The sequence below is a fragment of the Sminthopsis crassicaudata genome, chromosome 5 (genome assembly GCF_048593235.1).
Source record: "Sminthopsis crassicaudata isolate SCR6 chromosome 5, ASM4859323v1, whole genome shotgun sequence".
Classification (NCBI taxonomy): Eukaryota; Metazoa; Chordata; class Mammalia; order Dasyuromorphia; family Dasyuridae; genus Sminthopsis; species Sminthopsis crassicaudata.
The window spans coordinates 252,803,174-252,829,518 of NC_133621.1; the positions used below are offsets into that span (position 1 = coordinate 252,803,174).

At 32.7% G+C, this 26,345-nt stretch overlaps 1 protein-coding gene across 1 annotated transcript in view; it reads left to right on the forward strand.

The window, feature by feature from the left end:
* The window catches only part of NAV3 (neuron navigator 3), a 490,821-nt gene that overhangs the window by 227,491 nt on the left and 236,985 nt on the right, over window positions 1–26,345 (forward strand). The window contains 2 exon segments of the mRNA XM_074270837.1: window positions 8,395–9,409; window positions 22,998–23,113. Coding sequence (XP_074126938.1) covers window positions 8,395–9,409; window positions 22,998–23,113 — 1,131 coding nt within the window.

The window sequence follows — 26,345 nt, forward strand, 5'->3', positions numbered from 1 at the left end:
GACCCCAAGCCTGATGCTCTTACCACTGTTTCACCTTACTGTTACTTTAGCTAAGGATCACCAAGTACAATCCCTACATTTTACCAATGAAAAAATTTGAATCAGAGGGATGAGGTGAGTTCTCTTAAGGTCATATGACAAATTAGTGTCAGAAGTAGAATTTGTATTTAGGTCTTCCTGACTCCTAGTTCAATGCTTATTCACTATTCAACATTGCCTTTCATAATGAGGATGATAATGGCTGTGATAGGCCTGAAGGACTTGAATTTAGATAAGAAAGTTAACTCCTTATCTAGTCTATGACTATAATTTAAGATCTTTGTCTACACTTTATCCACCTTGAAATTAGTTGAGACAGAGATAGCAGAATGAGTTTTCTATGGGTCAATCATTTGTTTATCCAATTAAGTTAACTCATTTTTGTCCTCCTGTCAAATTAATAACACATAGTAAATACATAATAAAAATTTATTATATGTTGGCATTTAATAATCTTGTAGCATTCAAATAACCCTAAATGATGAAAGGCAAAATGAATAATTTTGATCACATTAAATTAAAATATTTTTGTACAAACAAAATCAACAGAAACTAGATTAAAAGAGAAGTACAAAGCTGGGAAAAAAATTTTTACGTCCAGATTTTCTGATAAAGGTCTCATTTTTAAAATCCATAAAGAACTGTGTCAAATTTATAAGAATGCAAGTCACTTGATAAAAGGTCAAAGGATAGGAACAGACAATTTCCAGATGATAAAATTAAAGTCATCCATAGTCATATGAAAAAATACTCTCAATCACTATTGATTAGGGAAATGCAGATTAAAACAACTCTGAGATATCACCTTACATCTTTCAGATTAGCTCAGATGATAGAAAAAGATAATGATAAATGGGTGATCAAAATGTGCATACCCTTTGATCCAGCAGTGTTTCTATAAGTGTGTCTATATCCCAAAGAGATCTTAAAAGAGGGAAAAAAGGACCCACATGTGTAAAAATGTTTGTAGTCGCCCTTTTTGTGGTATTGAAAAATAAGTAGAAGCCTACCAATTGGGGAATGACTGAATAAGTTGTGGTATATGAAGGGAATGGAATATTATTGCTCTATAAAAAATGATGAGCTAGCTTATTTTTAAAAGGCCTGGAAAGATTTACATAAACTGATGCTGAGCAAAAACAAGTAGAACCAGGAAAACATTGTACACAATAACAGCAAGAATATGCGATCATCTATGAAATACTTCTTCTTAGTGGTTTAGTGATCTAAAGCAATCCCAATAAATATTGGACAGAAAATGCTATCTGCATACAGAAAAAGAACTTCAGAGATGAGTGTAAATCAACATAAGCTATATTCATTTTTTTTTTTCTGTTTGTTTTTTTTTTCTCTTATGGCTTTCCTTTTAGCTTATGATATTTCTCTCTATTTTTTTTATTAATAGTTTTTATTTACCAGATATTTGCATGGGTAATTTTACAACATTGACAATTGCCAAACAATTTGTTCCAATTTTTTCCTTCCTCCCCCACCCCCAGATGGCAGGTAGACGGATACATGTTAAATATGTTAGAGTATAAATTAAATACAATATATGTATACACAACCAAACAGTTGTTTTGCTGAACAAAAATAATTGGAATTTGAAATAGTGTACATTTAGTCTGTGAAGGAAATCCAAAATGCAGGCGGACAAAATTAGAGGGACTGGGAATTCTATGTAGTGGTTCATAGTCATCTCCCAGAGTTCTTTTGCTGGGTGTAGCTGGTTCAGTTCATTACTGCTCTATTGGAACTGATTTGGTTCATCTCATTGTTGGAGAGGGACATGTCCATCAGAATTGATCATCATTCAGTATTGTTGTTGAAGTATATAATGATCTCCTGGTCCTGCTCATTTCATTCAGCATCAGTTCATGTAAGTCTCTCCAGTCCTTTCTGAAATCATCCTGCTGGTCATTTCTTACAGGACAATAACATTCCATAATATTCATATACTACAATTTATTCAGCCAATCTCCAATTGATGGGCATCCACATAGTTTCCAGTTTCTGGCCACCACAAAAAGGGCTGCCACAAGCATTCTTGTACATACAGGTCCCTTTCCCTTCCTTAAGATCACTTTGGGATACAAACCCAGTAGCAACGCTACTGGATCAAAGGGTATGCACAGCTTGCTCTCCAAATTGCTCTCCAGAATGGCTGGATGTATTTGCAGTTCCACCAACAATGTATCAGTGTCCCTGTTTTCCCACATCCTCTCCAACACTGTGCATTACCTTTCCCTGTCATTCTAGCCAATCTGAGAGGTGTGTAGTGTTATCTCAGAATTGTCTTAATTTGCATTTCTCTGATTATTAATGATTTGGAACATCTTTTCATATGACTAGAAATAGTTTCAATTTCTTTATTTGAGAATTGTCTCTTCATATCCTTTGATCATTTATCAATTGGAGATTGGCTTGATTTCTTATATATTAGAGTCAATTCTCTATATATTTTGGAAATGAGGCCTTTATCTGAACCTTTGATTGTAAAAATATTTTCCCAGTTTATTGTTTCCTTTCTAATCTTATCTGCATTGATTTTGTTTGTACAAAAACTTTTCAATTTGATATAATCAAAGCTTTCTATTTTGTGATCAATAATGATCTCTAGTTCTTCTTTCGTCATGAATTCATTCCTCTTCCACATGTCTGAGAGGTAAATTATCCTATGTTCCTCTAATTTATTTATAATCTCATTCTTTATTCCTAGGTCATGAATCCATTTTGACCTGACCTTGGTGTACAGTGTGAAGTGTGGATCAATGCCAAGTTTCTGCCATATTAATGAGTATATCTGGTACAGCTAGGCCACCTTCTGACCTTTTGTTTTTCTATATGAACTTTGTTGTTATTTTTTCTGGGTCATTAAAATAGTTTTTTGGGAGTCTGATTGATATAGCGCTAAATAAATAGATTAGTTTAGGTAGTATTGTCATCTTTATTATATTTGCTTGCCCTATCTAAGAGCATTTAATATTTTTCCAATTGGTTAGATCAGACTTAATTTGTGTGGAAAATGTTTTGTAGTTTTGCTCATATAGTTTCTGATTTTCCCTTGGCAGATAGATTCCTAAATATTTTATGCTATTGTAGTTACTTTAAATGGAATTTCTCTCTGTAACTCTAACTGTTGGACTTTGTTAGTGACATATAGGAATGCTGATGATTTATGTGGAGTTATTTTGTATCCTGCAACTTTGCTAAAGGTGTAGATTATTTCTAATAGCTTTTTAGTTGAATCTTTGGGGTTCTCTATGTATACCATCATATCATCCGCAAAGAGTGATAATTTGGTTTCCTCATTACCTGCTCTAATTCCTTTAATTTCTTTCTCCACTCTTATTGCCAAAGCTAGAGTTTCTAATACAATATTGAATAGTAATGGTGATAGTGGTCAGCCTTGTTTCACCCCTGATCTTAGTGGGAATGGTTGCAATCTTTCTCCATTACATATGATGCTTATTGATGGTTTTAAATAGATGTTACTGATTTTCTTACGGAAAAGTCCATTTATTCCTATACTCTCAAGTGTTTTTAATAGGAATGGATGTTGGATTTTATCAAATGCTTTTTCTGATCTATTGAGATGATCATATGATTTTTGTTAATTTGATTATTAATATAGCCAATTATGCTGACAGTTTTCCTAATATTGAACCAGCCCTGTATTCCTGGTATAAATCCTACTTGATCATGATATATTATCCTGGGGATGATTTTCTAGAGTCTTTTTGCTAATATCTTATTTAAGATTTTAGCATCAATATTCATTAGGGAGATTGGTCTATAGTTTTCTTTCTCCATTTTCAACGTACCTGGTTTGGTTTGGGTATATCAGTACCATGTCTGTGTCATAAAAGGAATTTGGTAGGACTCCTTCATTCCCTATTTTTTCAAATAGTTTATATAGCATTTGAACTAATTGTTCTTTGAATGTTTGGTAGAATTCACCTGCGAATCCATCTGGTCCTGGATATTTTTTCTTAGGAAGTTGATTAATAGCTTTCTTTATTTCTTTTTCTGAAATGGGACTATTTAAGCAATTTACTTCCTCCTCTTTTAATCTGTAAAGCCTATACTTTTGGAGGTATTCCTCCATTTCACTTAGGTTATCAAATTTATTGGCATAAAGTTGGGCAAAGTAACTCATTATTTCTCTAATGTCCTCCTCCTTGGTGGAAAGTTCCACCTTTTCATTTTTAAAACTAACAATTTGATTTTCCTCTCTCCTTTTTCTAATTAGATTTACCAAAGGTTTATCTATTTTATTGGTTTTTTCATAAAATCAACTCTTAGTTTTATTTATTAGTTCAATAGATTTTTTTACTTTCAATATTACTAATTTTCCTTTTAATTTTAGAATTTCAAGTTAAGTATTTGATTGGGGGTTTTTAATTTGGTCTTTTTCTAGCTTTTTAAATTGCATAGCTTACGATATTTCTCTCCCAACATGATTTGTAAAAGCCATGTGTAGTAAAAATAAATAAATTTTCAAAATAACCCTAAAGGTCCATTTCTCACAAGGGCTTAATAGCATATATGTAGCTACAAACCACATGAAAAATAAAAACTGTTGGAATATTTACAACTACAAAAATAACAGTATGAAGAGTAAGTTAATCATAAGTGATCCCATAAATTATTTTGTGTTTATGTTTTATGTACTGCCAGTGTACATGTTAATCTCTCCAGGATCCATAAGGAACTATTTTCTTGGAATCTCTAGTGGTTAGCACAATGCTCAATACACCTGATAGTAACTGATTAGGGTTGGGTAAATTTAATGGAATCATTTAGATTTTTAAATTTAGTATTTCAGTTTCCATTTTTATTCATTTCAATTAAAATCATAACATATTTTGTTTTAGAACACTTTAAGCACAAGACATTATCAGGTGCTAGAAATTCAAAGACAAAAAGAAATCATTTCTGACCTCAAATACGCTATTGGGGGAACTCAATATAAAGGTAGAGAAGAACATAGCAAATAATTTCCAAATGGAGAGAACATTAGTAACTGGGAAGTCCAGGAAGGTAGATATTTGATAGTGTAACAGTAAAGAATCTTGTCAGTTCCCAGGATTCAGATCTTGCTTATATCTAATTTTTTTTTCTGAAGAAACAGACACAGAGTAGTTATGTCACAAAGTAAATGCAGAAGTAAGAAATTAATCATGTTGCCTAATTATTAGACCAGTATATCAGTGAATTAGACTGAATTTACAAGTATTCAGAAACTTTGAATCTATAAAAAGCAAGGCAATGCAATTTCTTACATAGACTAGTGTTACTCTTATCTTCCATATGGATAATTAAATCCAAGGACTGGTGTGTGTATGTATGCATGCATATGTTTATAAGTAAGTATGTGTACATGTACATATATGTATATATGTCGTGTGTGTGTATATATATATATATATATATATATATATATATATATATATATATATTATGTCTATGTAGGATGGTGTGTATATGTATATGTGTGTCACTGATTTAGATCTGAAAGGAAAGCATAAAGGCCATTTAGTTCAACCACCTTATTTTACAAATGAGGAAACTAAAGTTCAAAGAGACTGTAACTGTCCCAAGATCACCCAAGAGATTTCAGCAAAGTATTATTTGTACTTCTGGTCTAATATACTAAAGTCCTAGATTGGTAGGCAGGCGGTATGATTCTCTCTTAGAACGTCATTTCCCTGGGGCAGCTAGGTGGTATAGTAGTAGATAGAGTACCAATCCTGAAGTCAGGAGGACCTGAATTCAAATCTGGCCTCATTCAGTTAACATTTCCTAGCTGTGTTACCCTGGACAAGTCACTTAACTTCAATTGTCTCAGAAAAAAAAAAAAAAAAAAAAGAACTTCATTTCCCTTATGACATGTATATTGTGTATATCATTCTTTTCAATTGAAAAATAAGGGAATATTTTAGCAATTTTTCAGAACACAAAAATATATTTCAGATTGATTAGACTTAATTATATATTTTAGGTTATTGGGAAGAAAACATTTTAGAAATGCTCTGCACATTTACAGAATTTACAGAATGAATATTTATAGTGAATAATCATAATGATTATTCACTATAAAGGAAGAAGAAAATCTGCAGTTCTCCTATTACATAATTTCTGGCCTTATTGCACATTATTTCTATTTGCTTAGCTTTTTGTTTGTTTGTTTTGATTCCAACCAAGTTTGGCTGTTTGCTTTCTTGAAGTTCCATCTCCTGTCTTTGGAGGTTTAGACAGGCATTCCTCCAATCCTGAATTTACTCTCATTCTATCTCTGTCTCTTAATAATCCCTTGTTTCTTTCAGTGTTCAGTTAATAAGCTACCTTCTGTGTGAAGCCTTTCCTAACCTCCCTAGATGTTTAGATATTCACGTGCATCCTTTATAAAAGTATTATATATATATATATATATATATATATATATATATATATATATATATATTCATTTCTGTACATATGATCTTTCCCAGTAGGGAGAAGAACTATTTTTCATTTATATTTTTATCCCCAGCAAGCTGCAACAATATTCTGCACATATAGCAAGCCCCGCTGGGTAGCATTTTCCATCAATGTGACAGTAGCTTGTTCACTATCATCTTGTAGAGAAAGACTCTGCTGATAGTATTTGTACTTGACATTATTATTGTTGTTTTTATTCTCAACAACAAGATGTGCTATTAATTATAGGAAAATCATACAGTGATAAAAATCATGAAGCATGATGTTGGATAAATTAATAGAACTGACAGACTTGGATTCAAATTCTGATTAGACACTTACTAGCTCTGTAACCACAACCAAGTCATGTAACATCCCTGAGACTCAATTTCTTTATCTGCAAAATGGTGTTAGATTTGATAACCTCTAAGATTCTTTCAATATCCAAATTTATGATCCAACAGTGTCTCAGCTGAAAGAGATTTGGAAAATGCCATTTTATTAGATACACCATTCTTTTTATTAACAGAAGGAATTTATTTTCTGTGGGGAGTCAAGAGTTTGCTTGATTTTCCAATTGAATGCAATGCTACAGTAAAACTAATGGATTTGTTTGCACCCTGTGATTTTTACATAAAGGCAAAGAAAAAAGAGAGAGAAGTTAAATCATGAATTAGAAACATGATAGTAATTTTCATTTTTTTTTTTAATAAAACATCTTCTGTTTGCAAATCTGTGTACTGGATATTGAGAAAATATCAAAAGAAGAAGATTCCAGTCCTGCCTTCAAAGAGGTTTTATGTCACATTTAATATGCTTTATTTTTCTCTGAGAAACTGGAGTTATTTAATACTTCAATACTATCAAGTGATATAGTAAATTGATTTGTTTTTTTTTTTAATACAGAGGTTTATTCATTACATTTTTTAATGAAAGAGGACTAAAAATATGTCTAAATAAAATACATTAAGGAAAAATATGAGGGGAATCCTTTTCAAAATAGGGTCCAGATCTATAATTTCATTTGAATTTCATTGACTTCCAAATAAGCAAATTCCCTCAAAGCAAATCAGTATCTATGATATAATTTATCATTTCTGCATTTAAAAACTTTGTCATAATTTTGGGATAATTTAATCATTTTGTATTAAAGCCAATAATTTAATAAAAAAATAAAAAAAAATTAAAAGTTGTACTCTGGAAAGCCAAAAACAGTCATGGAGGTGCACTCATGGCTTATATGTCCTTTGGAAGAATGATCACATTCTTCCAAGAAGAGGGTAACAATCAACTCTGATTGGCTAATGAGAGAATGAATATTGCAATGAGGAGCTGACAATGACATCACATCAAAGAGAGACTATCTATCTCCAGACCACTACAATCTTGGAAATCTATTCAAATAATTCATTCCCCACCCAAACCTGAATGAAGCACAATGGCTTCCCCATTGGGGTGGGGGCTGAACAAGATTGTTAAGAAGGTTAATCCAATCTCAGGATCAGTTAAGTCCTTTAAGAGACTGAACTTTTGAAATCAGGACTTTAGAAAAAGGGGGGAACTCTGGATCTCCTTAAATCATTAGTTATTCATTTCTTTTATTTATTATCTTAGAGAATTGCTCAGGACAATTATATATCTAATATGAGTAACTGACAGGGCTTAAACTCAGATGACTCTAAGGCCACAACTTTATTCACTGTATCATGCTATCCTAAATAATAGATTCTCAATATACTTTAGATGGTTGATTGATTGAAGATGTTAAAGGTAGCAATTAATCTACTTTATATATCAGTGATGACACAGTGATCAGCACTCCATATGGGATTGGAAAATATGTATGGTGAAAATTAAATTGACCTTTCTTTTTTTTTTTTGTTCAATGGGCAGATTCCTCCAAAGGACCTCAACCATCTTCAGGTGTAAATGGCAACATGCATCATCCTACCAGCACGGGGCAGCAGCCAGTTTCTGCCATCCCTTCTCCAAGTACCAGCAAGCCTTGGCGCAGCAAATCCATGAATGTCAAGCACAGTGCCACCTCTACCATGTTGTCTGTGAAGCAGTCCAGTCCTGCCACCTCTCCAACACCATCCTCAGAGAGATTGAAGCCACCTCTAGCAGAAGGGGTCAAACCCCCTTCATCTGGACAGAAATCCATGCTGGAGAAATTCAAGTTTGTAAATGCTCGGACTGTTTTGCGACCACCACAGGCTCCCAATCCAGTGTTTAATGACGGTGTACGAGATGATGATGCTTTTTCCGAATGTGGTGAGCTGGATGGCTTTAACCATGGACTGAATAGTGGTGGGTCAACTAGCAGCAGTCCCAAAGTGTCACCAAAATTAACTCCTCCAAAAGCTGGAAGCAAAAATCTAAGCAATAAAAAATCTTTGCTACCAAAGGATAAGGAGGAAAAGAGCAGGGACAAAAATAAAGTTTGCACTGAAAAGCCAGTCAAGGAAGAGAAAGAACAGGTCACAGAAACCACAGTGAAAAAGACTTCCAAAATTGCAAGCTTTATCCCGAAGGGAAGCAAGACTGCTGCAGCCAAGAAGGAAAGCTTAATACCATCTTCAAGTGGGATTCCAAAACCAGGATCTAAGGTGCCTACTGCAAAACAAAACATTTCACCAGGCAGTGTGGGAAATAAGGAATCTGAAAAATTCAGGACTACAAAAGGCAACCAGTCCCAATCAGTATCCAAATCTCAGATGACTGAAAAGTCTAGCAGCACCTCTAATTGTCTGGCTCCTTTGGAAGGAAAGGAGTCTAGCCAAGTTCCTGCCTCTGGTTCCTGTGCCATGTCAGGTAGTGGGCAGAATACAGGCAATGGTACTGTCCAGCTCCCCCAGCAGCAATACAGTCACCCAAACACTGCCACAGTTGCTCCTTTCATTTATAGGTAAGATTTATTTTTTACTTGTTTGCTTCTGTGGAATCATAATGATCATCATGAAGATTTGAGTTAAATATGACCTCAAACACATACCAGCTATATGACCCTGGCTGCTCACTTGATCTCTGCTTGCTTTAGTCTCCTCATCCAGCTTATCCATAAAATTGGGATGATAATAGCACCTACTTCCCAGGGATTTTGTAAGGATCTAATAAAATAATAATTTTAAAGTATTTTCCATAGTTCCTAATGCCTAGTTAACACTTAATATTATTATCATCACAATTATTAAAAATTTTTATAGCGTTTTAAGGTTGACAATGGGCAAGTAGGTGAAGAAGTGGGTAGAATATTAGTCCTAAAGTAAAATGACTCTACTTTGTGAGTTCAAATCCAGCCTCATATTTTGGGCAAATCACTTAAGCCTGTTTGCCTTCCTTTTCTCATTTATAAAATAAGTTAAAGATAGAAATAACAAACCACTCCAGTGTCTTTGCCAAGAAAACCCAAAATTGGAGTCTCTAAGAATCTGAAAAATGATTTAACATCAATAACAACATGGTTGGCAAAGTCATATATAATTTAATTGATTTTCATAGGAATCCTGTGAAGTGGTTCCTATTAGTAACCTCATTTTACAGATGTGGAAATTGAGATCAGAATGATTAACTGACTCCAGTATTATATAATAGTAAGTATATTATGATTTTAATTTAGGTCTTTTGGACTCTAAATCTACATTCTATTCACTAAGTCAGCTATAATCCATACACACACACACATTCCGAGTTAGCAATTACAAAAATTGCAACTACATGAAGCATTATTTTTATGTTATAAATGATGTTATGATGAGAATTCCTAATTCATACTGGTACTCTAAAATATGCATACCACAGCTTTGTACTTTGCATCATCTCATTTGTCAAGTGATAGATTGCTAAAAGCTAAATCTTTAATTTTTGTCAGCACTGAAAAACCCGTGTTGTGAGAATTCCTTTTACTGGCACATTGTAAGAAGCTTGTGACTTAGCTGATAATTTCTAGATGTAGGAATTGTGATACAGAAAGCATAAGTGCCTAACCAATAACAGCTACATACATAAAACATGATACAGAGAGTAATAGGCAGACAGATTGATGGATGGATCTACTGATGGATGGATTGATGCAGTGACAAGTAAGTAGATAGACTGTGAATTGGAACTAGATCTGTAGTGGGTGAATGGTTTGAGTAACTTGCATTATTTGAACCAATAATTCCTAATTCCAAGTTCAAAATTCTAGATTCTTCATTGGAAGTTGTCTTCCAAATCATGCTTCAATTGCTAAAAACATATTTACTTCTTTCTTTGCATGTATAAATTTATAATTTCATTTAAGGTGTAGCTCTCCTATTTTAGGAAGAAAACTCCTTCCACCAATTAATCTATAAACTGATGATATTTCATTAAATCTCTATTAAATCGTGGGAACTATTACAGATATTGGAGCTACAGAGACAACATTGGAAACTAGTCCCTGTTTTCAAGAAATTTACATTCTTTTGGGGGAAATGTCAGTAGCATTCACATATGAAAATGGGCCCAATATATTTAGAAGAATTGTGTATGTTTAACCTATATTGGATTGCTTGCTGTGTTGAAAAGGGAAAAAGAGGGAGAAAAATTTGGAATGCAAGGTTTTGCAAAGTTGGAATGTTGAAAGCTATCTTTGCATGTATTTGGAAAAATAAAGTATTATTTAGGAAAAAATATGCAACATAAATGTAAAAGGATTTTTTTTTTTTTGAGAGAAAGCAGTGAAGCAGGAAAGGCTTTATATATAAGGTAGTACTAATTGCTGACCTCTGAAGAAAACAGACAAACAAGGATTCTCATAGTCAGTGTTGAAGAGGAACATGCATTTTAGGCATTAGGCATAGCAAGTATAAAGGTGTGGAGATAAAAGCTGAGTTTTGTATATGTTGTATGTCAGAACATTAAGATGGCTGACTATGCTAGATCATGGGATATCTGATTAGGTATGCTGTATCAGATTGGAATAATAGATTTATATAAATTCAAATCACCAATTGTACTGTAATTTATAGGCTTAGAGAGTTGCTTTGAGTACTGAGAGATTAGATGTTTATTTTTCTGAGTCACTCATTCAATATGTGTCAGATGGGAGCTGAAGCCAGGTCATCCTAAAAGACTAATACTACTCTAAAACTGACTTCTTTTCTCTAAATGTTTGTTGTTGTTTAGTAATTTTCCATTTTGACTCTCTGACCCTATTTCAAGATAATGCATTGATTTGCCATTTCCTTCTACAATTCATAGTTCAGATAAGGAAACTGAGGCAAACAGTATTAAGTGACTTGCCCAGTGTCTAAATAAAGATTTTGAACTCTTTCTAATTCCTGGCCTGATGCTCCATCTAGCTGCCCATTTCTTCAGAAGTAGCTGTCATAAATATTTTATATAATATTAAGATTCTTTTCCCCTTTTCTTTTCTGTTGAGAGTTGAGTGAAGAGGTGACATGAGGAAAAAATAACTTCCTATACTATTTCTTGGAAGAAATTCTGAAGAAGGCTATCAAGGCAATCACTACTTTGTTTCCATCTTTTAATTTTGAAAAAGAATACCCAAAATAATATTTCATTTTTTATTTTTTGAAAGTTTGAGCTCTTTGGAGATTCATCTTATTTAAGCATTGCTATACCACTGATAGTAGCTATAGTTGATGTTTGGATGCAAAAAAAAAAAAAAAAGAATATGGATATAGGAATTCAATTCTTATTGACTTGAGTCCATGTAGATAAGAGCAAAAGTGCATATTTCTAGGCTTCAAATAATTTTTTTAAATAAAAGGAAAAGCAATATATTTTGAATAAGGTTTATGTACTGTGTATATATTCTATGTACTTGGCAAGTTTAAACATGCCCTTTAGAAACACCAGTCATTTCAAAATATCATAAAATAACTTTATTGAGAAGTTTCTTTCTCCAAGGAGAAAAGATAGTATTTGTCAACTCAGCACATTGAGTTCCTTGAGTATTTGCTTGAGCCCATCAGTTTCTCCTTCTTCTCATAATTAAATGACCAACCCATGCCAAGTTAGGGCATTGATCCAGAAAAGTGCTGGTTAACTGCTGAAATTGTTTTCAGTTGATATAAGTGGCAGAGAGGAAAATCATCTTGTCAAAAAAATTCATAACACAAGTGGCAAAGTCTCAGTCTCTCTTTGATATGATTTGTGATCAATTCAGAAATAAACAATTATATAAAACTTGTCAGGCTTCTACAAACAGACTTCTAAGATAATGCTCCAGAATGTTAAAATCTGCAATTCAGTCGTTTCTGCTATGGATTTTAAAATCAAAGATTTATAAAAGAAAAGTGGCAACAAAGCTGAATTTAGGCATGGATATTGTAGTATACACCTGTATACCTCTTTCCCTACAGAAATGCTTAAGTTATTGATTCTCTTGGATCTAGTCCTATTATTTCAACTGTTGGGAACTCCTATATGAAAATTTTCTCCATTGATGCATATCTGCAATGGTGCTGAAAATTATAATTTTAGACAGTTGTTTGAGTCATCTTTCAAACTTTTTAAAAAAGATTCCAAGGGCCTCTGAATATCAAACCTATCATGCTTAACTTTTATGCCATGTTGTCTTTTTGTGTGTGTGTGAGGCAATTGGGGTTAAGTGGCTTGCCCAGGGTCACACAGCTAGGAAGTGATAAGTATCTGAGGCCACATTTGAACTCAGGTCCTCCTAACTTCAGGGCTGGTGCTCTATCCACTGTACTAACTGGCTGCCCCTCATGTTCTCTTTTTATTAAAATTTTATACATTATTCTACAATATATGCAGATTCATACATACAATAAATAGAAGGGAATGGAGGTAAGAGGCATATGCATATGGCATCTCTGATTTCATTGATATAGATAATTCTTGAATGAACAAAATCCTCCTACTAATATGATTAAATATTTCTTCCTTTGACTCTTAGACCAGGACTTTAATGAATTCAACATATAAATATAAATATATATATATGTATATATACATACATATATATGTGTGTGTGTGGTGTGTATAGAATATATATATAGTACCTTATTTGACATTTATATATGGATAAATACATATACATACATGTGTTATATATACACATATACATACATAGAATAATTATTTTTTGTGAGATAACTTTTTCAAATGATATGGTCTGATTTGTCTAGAATCAGATCCTTATGATATATCTTGAAGTATGATTCCCAATATCTAAAATAATTTTTTCAGGTGAGTTCCTGAATGTGTTTGGCAATAAAATAAAATAGTTAAGAGTTCTGAGTCAGAAATAATTATATTCAATTCCTACCTCTGAGGGACATGTTGATAGTGTGACATTGAGCAAGGAGCTTAAACTTTTCAGTATGGTAGGCATTAGGATTTTCCTGTGCCTGGAAACTAAAAATCTAGTTCCTATTCTTAATCTATTTATCAACCTTTCTGCTCTCTAAGTATCTGTCTATGGTCCTGAACACTCCCGATCTCGTCTGATCTCCGAAGCTAAGCAGGGTCAGGCCTGAGAGATCGTCTAAGTATCTTCCTCCATTCCTTCCTTCCTCCCTTGCTTTCCACCTTTTTGTGTTTTCTTGTCTGTCTTTTGTTGTCTTTTGTCTGTCTATCTAATTTCTTTGTTTTTTGGCTGTCTGTCTTCTTGTTTGTCTGTCAATCTAACTGTCTGTCTCCATATTATATATCTAGCTAGGATCATTGATACATAGGTAACAGAGACATCATTAGATTTTTTTAAAAAAAATTATATTTTTTATTATAATTTTTTTTATTGACAGAAAATATGCCTGGGTAATTTTTACAAAATTATCCCTTGCACTCACTTCTCTTCTGACTTTTCCCTTTCCTCCCTCACCCTCTCCCCTAGATGGAAGGCAGTCTTATACATGTTAAATATGTTATAGTATATCCGAGATACAATATATGTGTGCAGAACTGTACAGTTCTCTTGTTGCACAAGAAGAATTGTATTTAGAAGGTAAAAATAACCTGGGAAGAAAAACAAAAATGCAAGTAGTCCACATTCATTTTCCAGTGGTCCTTCTCTGGGTGTACCTAATTCTATCCATCATGGATCAATTAGAACTGAATAAGATCTTCTCTTTGTTGAAGATATCCACTTCCATCAGAATACATCTTCATAGAGTATTGTTGTTGAAGTGTATATTGATCTCCTGGTTCTACTCATTTCACTCAGCATCAGTTCATGTAAGTCTCTCCAGGCCTCTCTGTATTCATCCTGCTGGCCATTTCTTACAGAACAATAATATTCCATAACATTCATATACCACAATTTATCCAACCATTCTCCAATTGATGGGCATCCAATCATTATCCAGTTTTTAGCCACTACAAAAAGAGCTGCCACAAACATTTTGGCACATACAGGTCCGTTTCCCTTCTTTAGTATCTCTTTGGGATATAAGCCCAGTTGTAGCACTGCTGGATCAAAGGATAACTTTTGGGGCATAATTCCAGATTGCTCTCCAGAATAGTTGGATACATTCACAACTCCACCAACAATACATCAGTGTCCCAGTTTTTCCACATCCCCTCCAACATTTATCATTATTTTTTCCTGTCATCTTAGCCAATCTGACAGGTGTGTAGTGGTATCTCAGAGTTGTCTTAATTTGCATTTCTCTGATCAATAGTGATTTGGAACACTCTTTCATATGAGTGGAAATAGTTTCAATTTCATCACTGAAAATTGTCTGTTCATATCCTTTGACCATTTATCAATTGGAGAATGGTTTGATTTCTTATATATTAGAGTCAATTCTCTATATATTTTGGAAATGAGGCCTTTATCAGAACCTTTAACTGTAAAAATGTTTTTCCAGTTTATTGCTTCCCTTCTAATCTTGTCTGCATTAGTTTTGTTTGTACAAAGGCCTTTTAATTTGATATAATCAAAATTTTCTATTTTGTGATCAATAATAATTTCTATTTCTTCTTTGGTCATAAATTCCTTCCTCCTCCACAAGTCTGAGAGGTAAGACATCATTAGATTTAATTCTTTTTTTTTCTCTCTGATACAATTGGGGTTAAGTGACTCACCCAGTATCACACAGCTAGGAAATGTTGTGTCTGAGGTCAAATTTGAACTCAGATCTTCCTTACTTCAGAACTGGTACTCTATCCACTGCACCACATAGCTGCCTCAGATTTAATTTTTGATAACAGGAAATATGGTGGCATCATGGATTGAGGCTTGGCTTTCTAATTCTCATGCCATAATTAGAATAGATATATCTAATGTATAAGAAACAGAATTCAAATTTTGATGTTGCTTATAGTTCATTGCTTGACTTTAGGCAAGTCAGTGAATTTATCTGCTTTTAGTTTTCTCATCTTTAAAATAAGGACTTAAATGACTATTTCTCCCAATGTCACCCAATAGGCAGAGAGAAAAATTTGGTGGTGACTGGACCATCCCAGGCTCTGATAGACTGGCAGTTTCCACCACCAGTTCTTATCTAGTTCAAGTATGGAAATTATCTAAGACCATTTTGCCATGATATTCAATAAAAATAATTAGGGCACCTTTATAAAGATAATGAAGTAGTGCCCATAGAATTCTGGTTGAACAGAAAAGAAAATCTCGTTGCCAAATAGAACATTAGCAAAAACAAAAAAAAAAGAAAAAAAAGAAGAAGAAGAAGAAGAAAGAAGAAGAAGAAGAAGAAGAAGAAGAAGAAGAAGAAGAAGAAGAAGAAGAAGAAGAAGAAGAAGAAGAAGAAGAAGAAGAAGAAGAAGAAGAAGAAGAAGAAGAAGAAAAGAAGAATTGTTTTTAGGTGAGAGATGAAGATGAAGGATAGGGCTAAAAAGGTCCCTGATGCTAGTTGTCAATAAATCAACAATAAAAGTTAATAATAATAGCTGACATTTACATAGCACTTACTCTGTGTCAGGTCTGTGACTCATTTAGGAACTGCAGTGATTTGCTATTTCCTTCTCCAGCTTATTTTAGAGATGGGGAACTGAGGCAAGCAAGGTTAGGTGACTTGCCCAGGGTTACTCAGCTACCAAATGTTTGAAGCCAGATTTCAACTCAAATCTGACTCCAGTTCTGCCATTCTATCTATTCTATCACTTATTAACCCCGGATATAAAGACAGATATGAAATAACTCCTGCTCCTAATCAACTTACTATATATTAAAGGATCTAATCATTAGTAAAATGAAGTCATGATTTTTGAAAACTTGGGTTCAAATCCTGCCTCTGCCAGTATCTCAGGAAATTTACTTTGTCTCACTGACCCTCAGTTTTTTCAAATGGAGGGGGCCCCATCCAAAGGACACATATAAGTATATATATAAATATATATGAAATAAACACTAAATATTCTTCATGTTAAGGTTGGATGACCACTTAGGGGAATATTGTAGATAGGATTCAAAGAATACAACTAGAAGATGCTTTAGTTCTTTTATTCTCTCATATACCAGAAGTCAAGTCTAATTATAACAAGTAGGTCAAGACCCATCTGAGCTTTATGCCTTTCATCTTGCTAGTCCAAAACAACTTACTTCAGATGAGAAACTTCAGATTCCCCAAAAACTATACTATTTGAAAAGTCTTCTCCTAGAAGTATTCTCTACAGAAAGTCAATATCAGCAATATCAGATATCCATACATACATATATATACATATATATATATATATATATATATATATCAGAATCCAGGATAATTCACTTTTGATTATTCCACAGTCAGAAAAAAAAAGGCAAACATGACCAAATAATAATTACGACATGCTTAGGTTAGTAACTCTGGCTTACATCTAGCTTTTTCTCTTGGAGAATGAGCAGTCCTGTGGTAGAAGGAGAAATTTTAAAATATATAGCCTATTACAGTCATGTAGATAAGGTTCCTGTAAGCCCTTTGGCTATTGTTAAGAGATTCAGCTGCAATTGTGACTTAATGTAGATTGGAACAGGATGAAACATCAGCAAAAATTGAAGCATGTCGAGTATTTGTCATAGGATGGAGCTTGACTACTATTGCATTTCTAAAATATGGCTGGGTGTCCTGCGGCAGTTAAAACTCCCTCACACAGCAGTATTTTTAAATAGAGCACAGAGAAAGTACTAGGAGAGGATCTGGGGTGTAGAATACAACTGTTTCTGCCTATAAACAGTGAAATTTTGCAGAATAAGTTACCTCACGACTTAACTTAGGAAGCTTGTTAGAAGATGGCTTCATCAAATAGTGGTTGATTACATCTGATTCCTCTTCATGGAAATGGGCTCCCTGTGACTGGAGATCTGGGAAATGGGTTTTGTGGGATCAGATTATAGATCACAAAAAACTAGAATGAGAAGGAATTACAGAGATTATCTAATTCAGCTTCTATTCTCCCCATATTATAAAAGAAAAAATAGGTTATTAGTTGTCTTGTTATATACATAGTAGTAAATGACAAAATGAGATTTGAAGCAAGGTCCCCTCATTTTTACCTAATCCATAGTTCTTTTCTATACCAGGTTATCTGTGCTAAAAGTCTCATCAAGATCTAAGATTCTGAGCAGAGTGACAATGATCTTTTTTCTATAGTCCAGGTTACAATGTGTGGACCCAGAGTAATTCCTTTTATATTCTAATTTGTAAATTAACTAAAATTTACCAGTCAATATATTTTCCCCAATTTTAAGATATTTCAGAGCAAATGATCCAGTTTTAAAAATTTGTTTTTCTTTTAAAAAACTTGATAGAATATGTTTTTGTGTTTATATTGCTTTGTTTTTTGGTGAGATTGCAGTTGTTGATTGCATTTTTATTGAGTTTTCTGTATTTTATACTTTTTGTTATTCTGAATCTTAAAATGAATAAATATTTCCATATATAAAGAACAGAAAAAAGTGAAAACATAAATATTTTATGTGTAGTTTGTTTTTAAAAGTGTATTAAGTATATTGAATATCATATTCAAATAATTTTCTTTTTAATAGTAGTTATTGCCACACCTAGTGTGGGTATTGATTGTGATTCCTTGGTTCTTAAACTTTCTTTATAATTTCTTTGACTTTAAAGTTCTAAATGTTGACAATGACATTTCTGTAAGTATATATATATATATATATATATATATATATGAATATATGCATATATATACACATGTGTATGTATACATATATATGCATATTTATACATATTTATATACAAGTTTCTGTATATGTCTGTACACGTATATGCTTTGCATGTATGTGTGTATATGTATGTAGTTTAAAATGTTTCTGTTTTTACTTTAGCTTCTAGTGCTGATAGATCTGGACATTTTTAATTTATTCAACCAATTTATTCAAGAATTTATTCAATTCTTTAACCAATTATATCTAGGGTTTTATTGGTTTTCAGGGAGCTCTTAATATTTAAATTATCTCTCATTTGACCCATTTTACAGTTCAATTTTTTTTTTTGGATAGTAGATTTAATTTCCTATTGTTTTGATTTTTTTTAAATATTTGTTCTATTATTTCTAATAATTTAAAGTTACTGAGTTCTGTTTGTGCTCCATTCTTAATTTAAAAGGAAGATTCTAACTTAGGTAGTTTCCTACTTTTTAACTCTAAACTCTTTCTCCAAATTCTAGTTTTTTCACTTCAAAAGTCAGTTTTCATGTATGCATGTCTAGGGCAAGATTTTAACTTATTCTTGACTTTAAAGACCATCTCTTTATTGGACTTTTACCCCATCTTTCAAAGGCAGTATGAAGGGACTATTATTTGTGTTTGGTATTTGTTTTATGTCAAATTTAAATGTACAAGAATTAATTTTTCAAGATCAAAGCAAATGTTTGACAGTACTGAGCTAGATTACCTTAAGAGCAGAAACTATCTGTTTCTTTTCTTTGTATCCCTAAGATTTACTACTTGCTCATTGCATGAGCTTATAAATGTTTATTGAATAATAGATCAACCTAGGATCTTGAAAGTCCAACGTAATTTTCTCTTATTCAGTTATCAGTTTTATCAATTATTAGTAAATTATCAGTTATGAAGCATTGATGAAAGAAGGCTAAAGCAATCAATCTCTGCTTTCAAGCAACACATTTTTAAAGGTGGGGTGGGGCAAACATGAAAATAATGAAGTACACAGGAGATATACAAGATACATGCATAATAATAGAACGTAAAGCATTAGCTGCTGAGAGACTAGGGAAGGCTTCCTGCAGAAAGTGATATTTGAGTTAAGTTTTCTAGGAAGTCAGTAATTAAAAGGCCATCTTTAGAAGGCTGACATTATCATGCTTTTGAAGCTTTAGCATTCCTAGAGTAGAAGTATTACGTTTTGTTTATTTATTTGGTAAGGAGAAGAAATGTTTCCATTTCTTTAAAGCCTAGAGATTATCGAGAGAAGAATATTGGTGCTGAACATAAAGTCATGTGAAGGCTTTGGAGGGAGGAGAAAGAAGGATATATTTATACTTTCGAATGTTATACTTTCAAGCCTTGAAATTATGACAAATTGTGAATAAAGATATACCAGAAATGTAGGATTGATATCATTGTAAGAGAGAAAAAAGGACGTGGCTTTTTTTTAATAGCTTTTTATTTACAAGATATATGCATGGGTAATTTTTAGCATTGACAATTGCAAAACATTTTGTTCCAACTTTTCTTCTTCTTCCCCCCACCCCTTCCACCAGATGTTACATCTTACATGTTCAATATGTTAAAGTATAAGTTAAATATAATATATGTATACACAACCAAACAGTTATTTTGCTGTACAAAAAAATCAGACTTTGAAAGAGTGTACAGTTAGCCTGTGAAGGAAATCAAAAATGCAAGAGGACAAAAATAGAGGGATTGGGAATCTATGTAGTGGTTTATAGTCATCTCCCAGAGTTCTTTCGCTGGGTGTATCTGGTTCAATTCATTACTGCTCTATTGTAATTGATTTGGCTCATCTCATTGTTGAAGATGTCTACGTCCATCAGAATTGATCATCATACAGTATTGTTGTTGAAGTATATAATGATCTCTTGGTCCTGCTCATTTCACTCAGCATCAGTTGATGTAAGTCTCTCCAGGCCTTTCTGAAATCATCCTGTTGGTCATTTCTTACAGAACAATAACATTCCATAATATTCATATACTACAATTTATTCAGCCATTCTCCAATTGATGGGCATCCACTTAGTTTCCAGTTTCTGGCCACTACAAAGAGGGCTGACACAAACATTCTTGCACATACAGGTCCCTTTCCCTTCTTTAAGATCTCTTTGGGATACAAACCCAGTAGTAACACTGCTGGGTCAAAGGGTATGCACAGTTGGATAACTTTTTGAGCATAGTTCCAAATTGCTCTCCAGAATAGTTGGATATATTCACAATTCCACCAACAATGTATCAGTGTCCCTATTTTCCCACATCCCCCCCAATATTGTGCATTATCTTTCCCTGTCATTCTAGCCAATCTGACAGGTGTGTAGTGGTATCTCAGAGTTGTCTTAATTTGCATTTCTCCGATTAATAATGATTTGGAGCACCTTTTCATATTGCTAGAAATAGTTTCAATTTCTTCATCTGAGAGCTGTCTGTTCATATCCTTTGACCATTTATCAATTGGATATTGGCTTAATTTCTTATAAATTAGAGTCAATTCTCTATATATTTTGGAAATGAGGCCTTTATTGGAACCTTTGACTATAAAAATCTTTTCCCAGTTTATTGTTTCCCTTCTAATCTTATCTGCATTAGTTTTGTTTGTACAAAAATTTTCAATTTAATATAATCAAAGTTTTCTATTTTGTGATCAATAATGATGTCTAGTTCTTCTTTAGCCCATCTCTTCTCAAAGAAAAAAAATTATATAAGTGGAAATCTAAGTATTTATATTGTAATAAATTCAGATCCACGATAATAATATTGAATTTGGGTTGAACTCAACAACCTTCCTATGAATTTTGTCATCCTTCTTTCTTTAATTCACTTGGTGAATTCGTTATATTTATTTTTGGAATTTATTAAAACATATGCTCCTAGACTGTTTTCTCATTTATATGGCAAATCTAGCACCTACCACTGTGCCTTTTATGGATTGGATTAGAATATATTGTTGTACTGGATTGTCACTTTTGGGATCTCTGTATGAGTTATTATGACTTTCCTCCAGTTTTTAGAGCTGTCAAATGACTCAAATTTTCCAAATTATAGACAAAATAGAAATTATTTTTTTAAGATTATGCTTTCATTTAATATTTTTAAATATTCAAAAACAGCAATAAAAACCATAAATCAATACACAAAGGGAAAAAAAAACATATGGAAAAGTGAGGAAAAATAATCTTTGGATTTCAAAGTAATGACGTAATTACAGGCATTTTAGTAAAATAGAAAGGATGCTTACTCTGGAATCAGAGGATCTAAATACAATCTTGACTATGGTACTTGTCATCTTTATGTTTATGAACAGGTTACTTAACTCTTGTGTATCAATTTCCTTATCAGCTAAATGAAGGAAGTATGGAACTACCTGCCCTTAAGGTCCCTTGAAGCTCCATACTTATAAGCCCATAATGTTGGGATAGGTTGTTTAAAGTAGAGATCAGTTCTTGAGTTTCTTCATAAAATTGTATGTTCCAACTTTTCTTGTACTCCCAAACACAAAAATATATGAGTCAGGAAGAGAATATTAAAAGGATGCAATGTACTGCTTGAAGTGATTTTCTTCTGTGTCACACATATGAAATTCAGAAATATAAAAAAGTAAGAAAAGAGGAATTGTAAAGATGGCCATTTTTGAGTACTTTGGCTTTTTATTAAGCCCCTGGTATTAAGTGCATCATAATCATCTCTGTGGCTTTAGGAGAGATATAATGCTTATTTTAACTCACATGTTGGATTTATAACACCATTTTGAAAATTACATATGATAAATATTATTCTCAGGAAATAACTTCTGTTAATGTTTTTGTTCATAATCTGTTTCTTCCTTTTTCATAACGTATGGTTGGATGAATCTACCACAGTGAGACATAAAAGGCTAAATTTGATAAAGGATCTGCTTTTACAAAGAAAAATATCTTTAGTGGGAAATCTTGATGCTTCTATTTGTCTTGTTGGAGTTTTTGCAAGATACCATTACTAAGTCACAAAATAACATCCTCATATTGATTTTTTTCTCAAACAATAGCTGAGGGGAATTCCAACTCTATGATTATTAATTTTTTTCTGTCAGAGCTTAGGAAAGGTCAATATCTAATAAATAAATGTCTAAATAAAATATATTTACTAGACCTTTGAAGGTAAATATACTCTTTCCTCATACTTTAAATGTTGTAAAATGAGAAATCTCTTAGTCCTCTCAGATGAAAGTGTTCACATTCTCTTAAGAAGAACTGGAAGGTCCTTAATGTAAAGATCCTCTTTATTCTTTGGTGGAGAATTTTCAGGTATTGATTCCTTGTGATAAGAAACAAGTCTCATCTATCACTGATGTCTATGATTGGTGCTTAAGACTGAATCAGGGAATTTAACTGGTTTTCTGTCTTGTTTTCAGAACACACTCAGAAAATGAAGGTACTACTGTAGTCCCTATGGAATCCTGCACCAGTCCTACTAAAACAGATTTATCATATAGTAAGACTGCCAAACAGTGCCTAGAGGAAATATCTGGTAAGTACAATAACTTATGGGGAGGCCAATCCTCAGAATTGGTGTGTGATGTCTCTTGGGTGGCCTCCTAATTATCCTAGACTGTGATTTTAGGAGGGAAAGAAAGATGGAGCAATTTTAAAATAGATTCTTTGAGATGCCCTATTTTGATTAAGAAATCAGCTTTTGTTCTTGTGTGAATAGAGCTTTCAGGAACTGGAATTTCAAGAAATGACTCACTTCAGACAAATTGAATGCTGTCAGCAAAAAAGCAAAATAGCCCTAATTGGGAACCTATCAGCAAATTAATGATTCTGTGACAACAGAAATCAGAAACTCAAGTTGGAATATGAAAGTCACATATATATGGCAATGATGAGACATATAGAGGATTATAGGATTATGTAGTTCATCCCTCACAATTTATAAATAAGGATGTTTATACCTGCAGAGGTCAAGGGACTAACCAAAGGTCACATAAGAGGGAGCTTGAAACAAAGACTTCTGATTCTAAAGATGGCATACTTTCCATTTTTCCATGTAAGTGTAAAAAGAGTACTGCATTTGAAGACTGAGGTAAAATGTTGGGTCTGCCACTAATTTCTTATTTGATTTTGGACAAATCTGTTAATATTTCTTTTTTTAATGTATTTTATTTTTGATTTATGGAATAAAGCAAGAATTTCCATAACGTATATTTTTTAAATGAAGTTGTAAATCTATTATGTACCACTTGCTATTCCTTTTAAATATATAATAAAGCTGTCATGTAACGTCTTTTCTTTTCCCCATTTTTCCTCCCCTTTTCTGCCTCATCCTATCCTTCAAGTTGGCCACCAATAATACAATTAATCTTTCTATGCCTCATTCTAAAATGGGTGGGGATGGAGTAGAGGGCCTTGGAAGTCCCACTGGCATCCTGATTTACTGGATCCCATATTGACTTTGTCTTAAAATCTCAAGTTATCTATATCATATTATATTTTTATTTATTTTGTTAAATATTTCCCAATTGCATTTTAATATGATTTCATAGTATGAAGTTATTATGGTCTTTACATAGTCTGTTTTAATACTTTTGCTGTAAAGTATCATCGTGGCCGCACCCAATCTTGCTTCTTCTTTGTGCACAGATGATGAGGACATAGATCAATTTAAAGTGCATCACCCAAGATTATAGAATACTTCCTCACAGTAGATAAAAACTATGTTTTTTACGTTCAACAATCACTGTCAGAAAATGTGACATTGCAATGATCATCCAGCAAACCAGAAGGAAAGCTACTTTTCTAGAAAAGAGTAGGTCTGACTCTGTGAAATTTAAAGTTGTACTATACAGTGATTCAAACTCAGAAATCCTCCTAAGTTTCTTTCTGACTCAGTTTTACCTCTGATTCAAGATAATTATTTCACATGCATCTTCCCAGTACAAATACATGGTTTTACATGAGTAACATTAGAAAAAAGTTTTAAATTAAATCTGTGCATTTTGAATGTCTATAAATATATAATGAGTACTGAATCAAATTATCATTCTCATATTATTTTAAAATATACAAAAATTAACTGGGTTGATGGTACATGCTAGAACATTTTAAAATTATATTAGTAAATTTTGTTGAGAGGAATAGTTAGGGATGTACTGGTGCCAGCACACATATATAATATATACGAAGATATACAACACATTCACATATATATGCATATATATATGATTATATGTGTATACCTAGAATTTTCTCATGAATCTGAACATGTAATCACATACCCACAACCTGTTTATATATGTGCATATGTGTATATGTATACACATATATGTGTATATATGCATACATTAATTCAGAAGACTTTTAAGTTTAATCCATATTGATAATATTTTTCCATCACTTTCTTAAATTAGGACAGCCAACAAACAATTCAAATCCTGATTTATAGCATTTACTGATTATCAAGTTCTAAATGCTCACACAGAAAATTAAAGGCAACTCTCACAAGTCAGATGAATATATTATCTTGCTAGCTAAAAAGAGAGAGAGAAGGCTAAAAGTGAAAGATTTGCAGAAAAATCTTTTTTTAATAGCTGCCAAAAACATAGTGGCCTTTTCTTTTTCCTTTTTCTTTTCCCCTGAATGGTTAAAATATTAAACATAGAAAAATAGAAAACATTCTCTTACATTTTAGGCTGGAATAGATAAATACAAGAAAGAAAAAAAGTATATAAATGCAGAAATGCTAAAACATTCTGAGATTTAGCTGACAAACTCATTTCTTCTCCATTTGTTTAAAGTCAGCCTGTTTGCAATAGTCACTTAGAGGCATTCCTTAACGGGTATTGTAAGACTCCTTTGATGGCAATGTATTAGGGAAAAAATGATGTTCTTTTTTTATGATCAATCAAGTTACAAATCAAACTCTATGCTTGAAAATGCTTATATATGTACATGCATACAAACATACACACATTCAAATTCATACAAACAGCAGTATATATAGCTGCATTCATACACATGCATGAATACATGTATGTGTATCCTAACACTTAAGATAATAGTAACGATATATGGAGATGGCATTGAATATCATACATAAATAAAGTTACAAAATAGACATGACAGAGAAAGAATTATAATAAATATAGACTCAGGAGGAAATAATAATAGAAAAAAGACCTTGGAATTATTTTTGTGATCCCACTTGCCCAGTATAAAAAGGAAAAGTAATGAACACAAAGTATATTTGACATTTTAGCATGAAAATAAATATGTTATTAGGTGGAATAGAAGATTGGTAAAGTATGGCAGTAGATGAGATATGTTTCTTTCAAAATATTTGTGTGTTGTAGACACACACACACAAATATTTTGATATGACACCTAATAAAAGATGAAAGACTACATTTGTATGTCCAAACAATAGAGAAATGCAGTGGAATCTATAAACCTGAGAAGGAAAATGGGTGAAGAACAAGTGAGTGAGACTAAAAGGAGAGAGAAAAAAAAAGGAAAATGCTCTGAAGATATTGTAGTAGGCTATATGGCCAGAGAGAGGATACAAACAGTTATTTCCTAATATAGATCATAAGACTGGCACAGAGATAGTTGAGTAGCTATAGAGGACTTCAAACATCTAAAGCCTCTGCAAGAGGGCTAATTCTAATAAAAAGCAGAAGAACTAGAGAATTGTACATTTACCTTTCACATAGAGAGGGAGCAGAAGCAAAGAGGGGAACTGGGTCTGATTGTTAACAACAAAG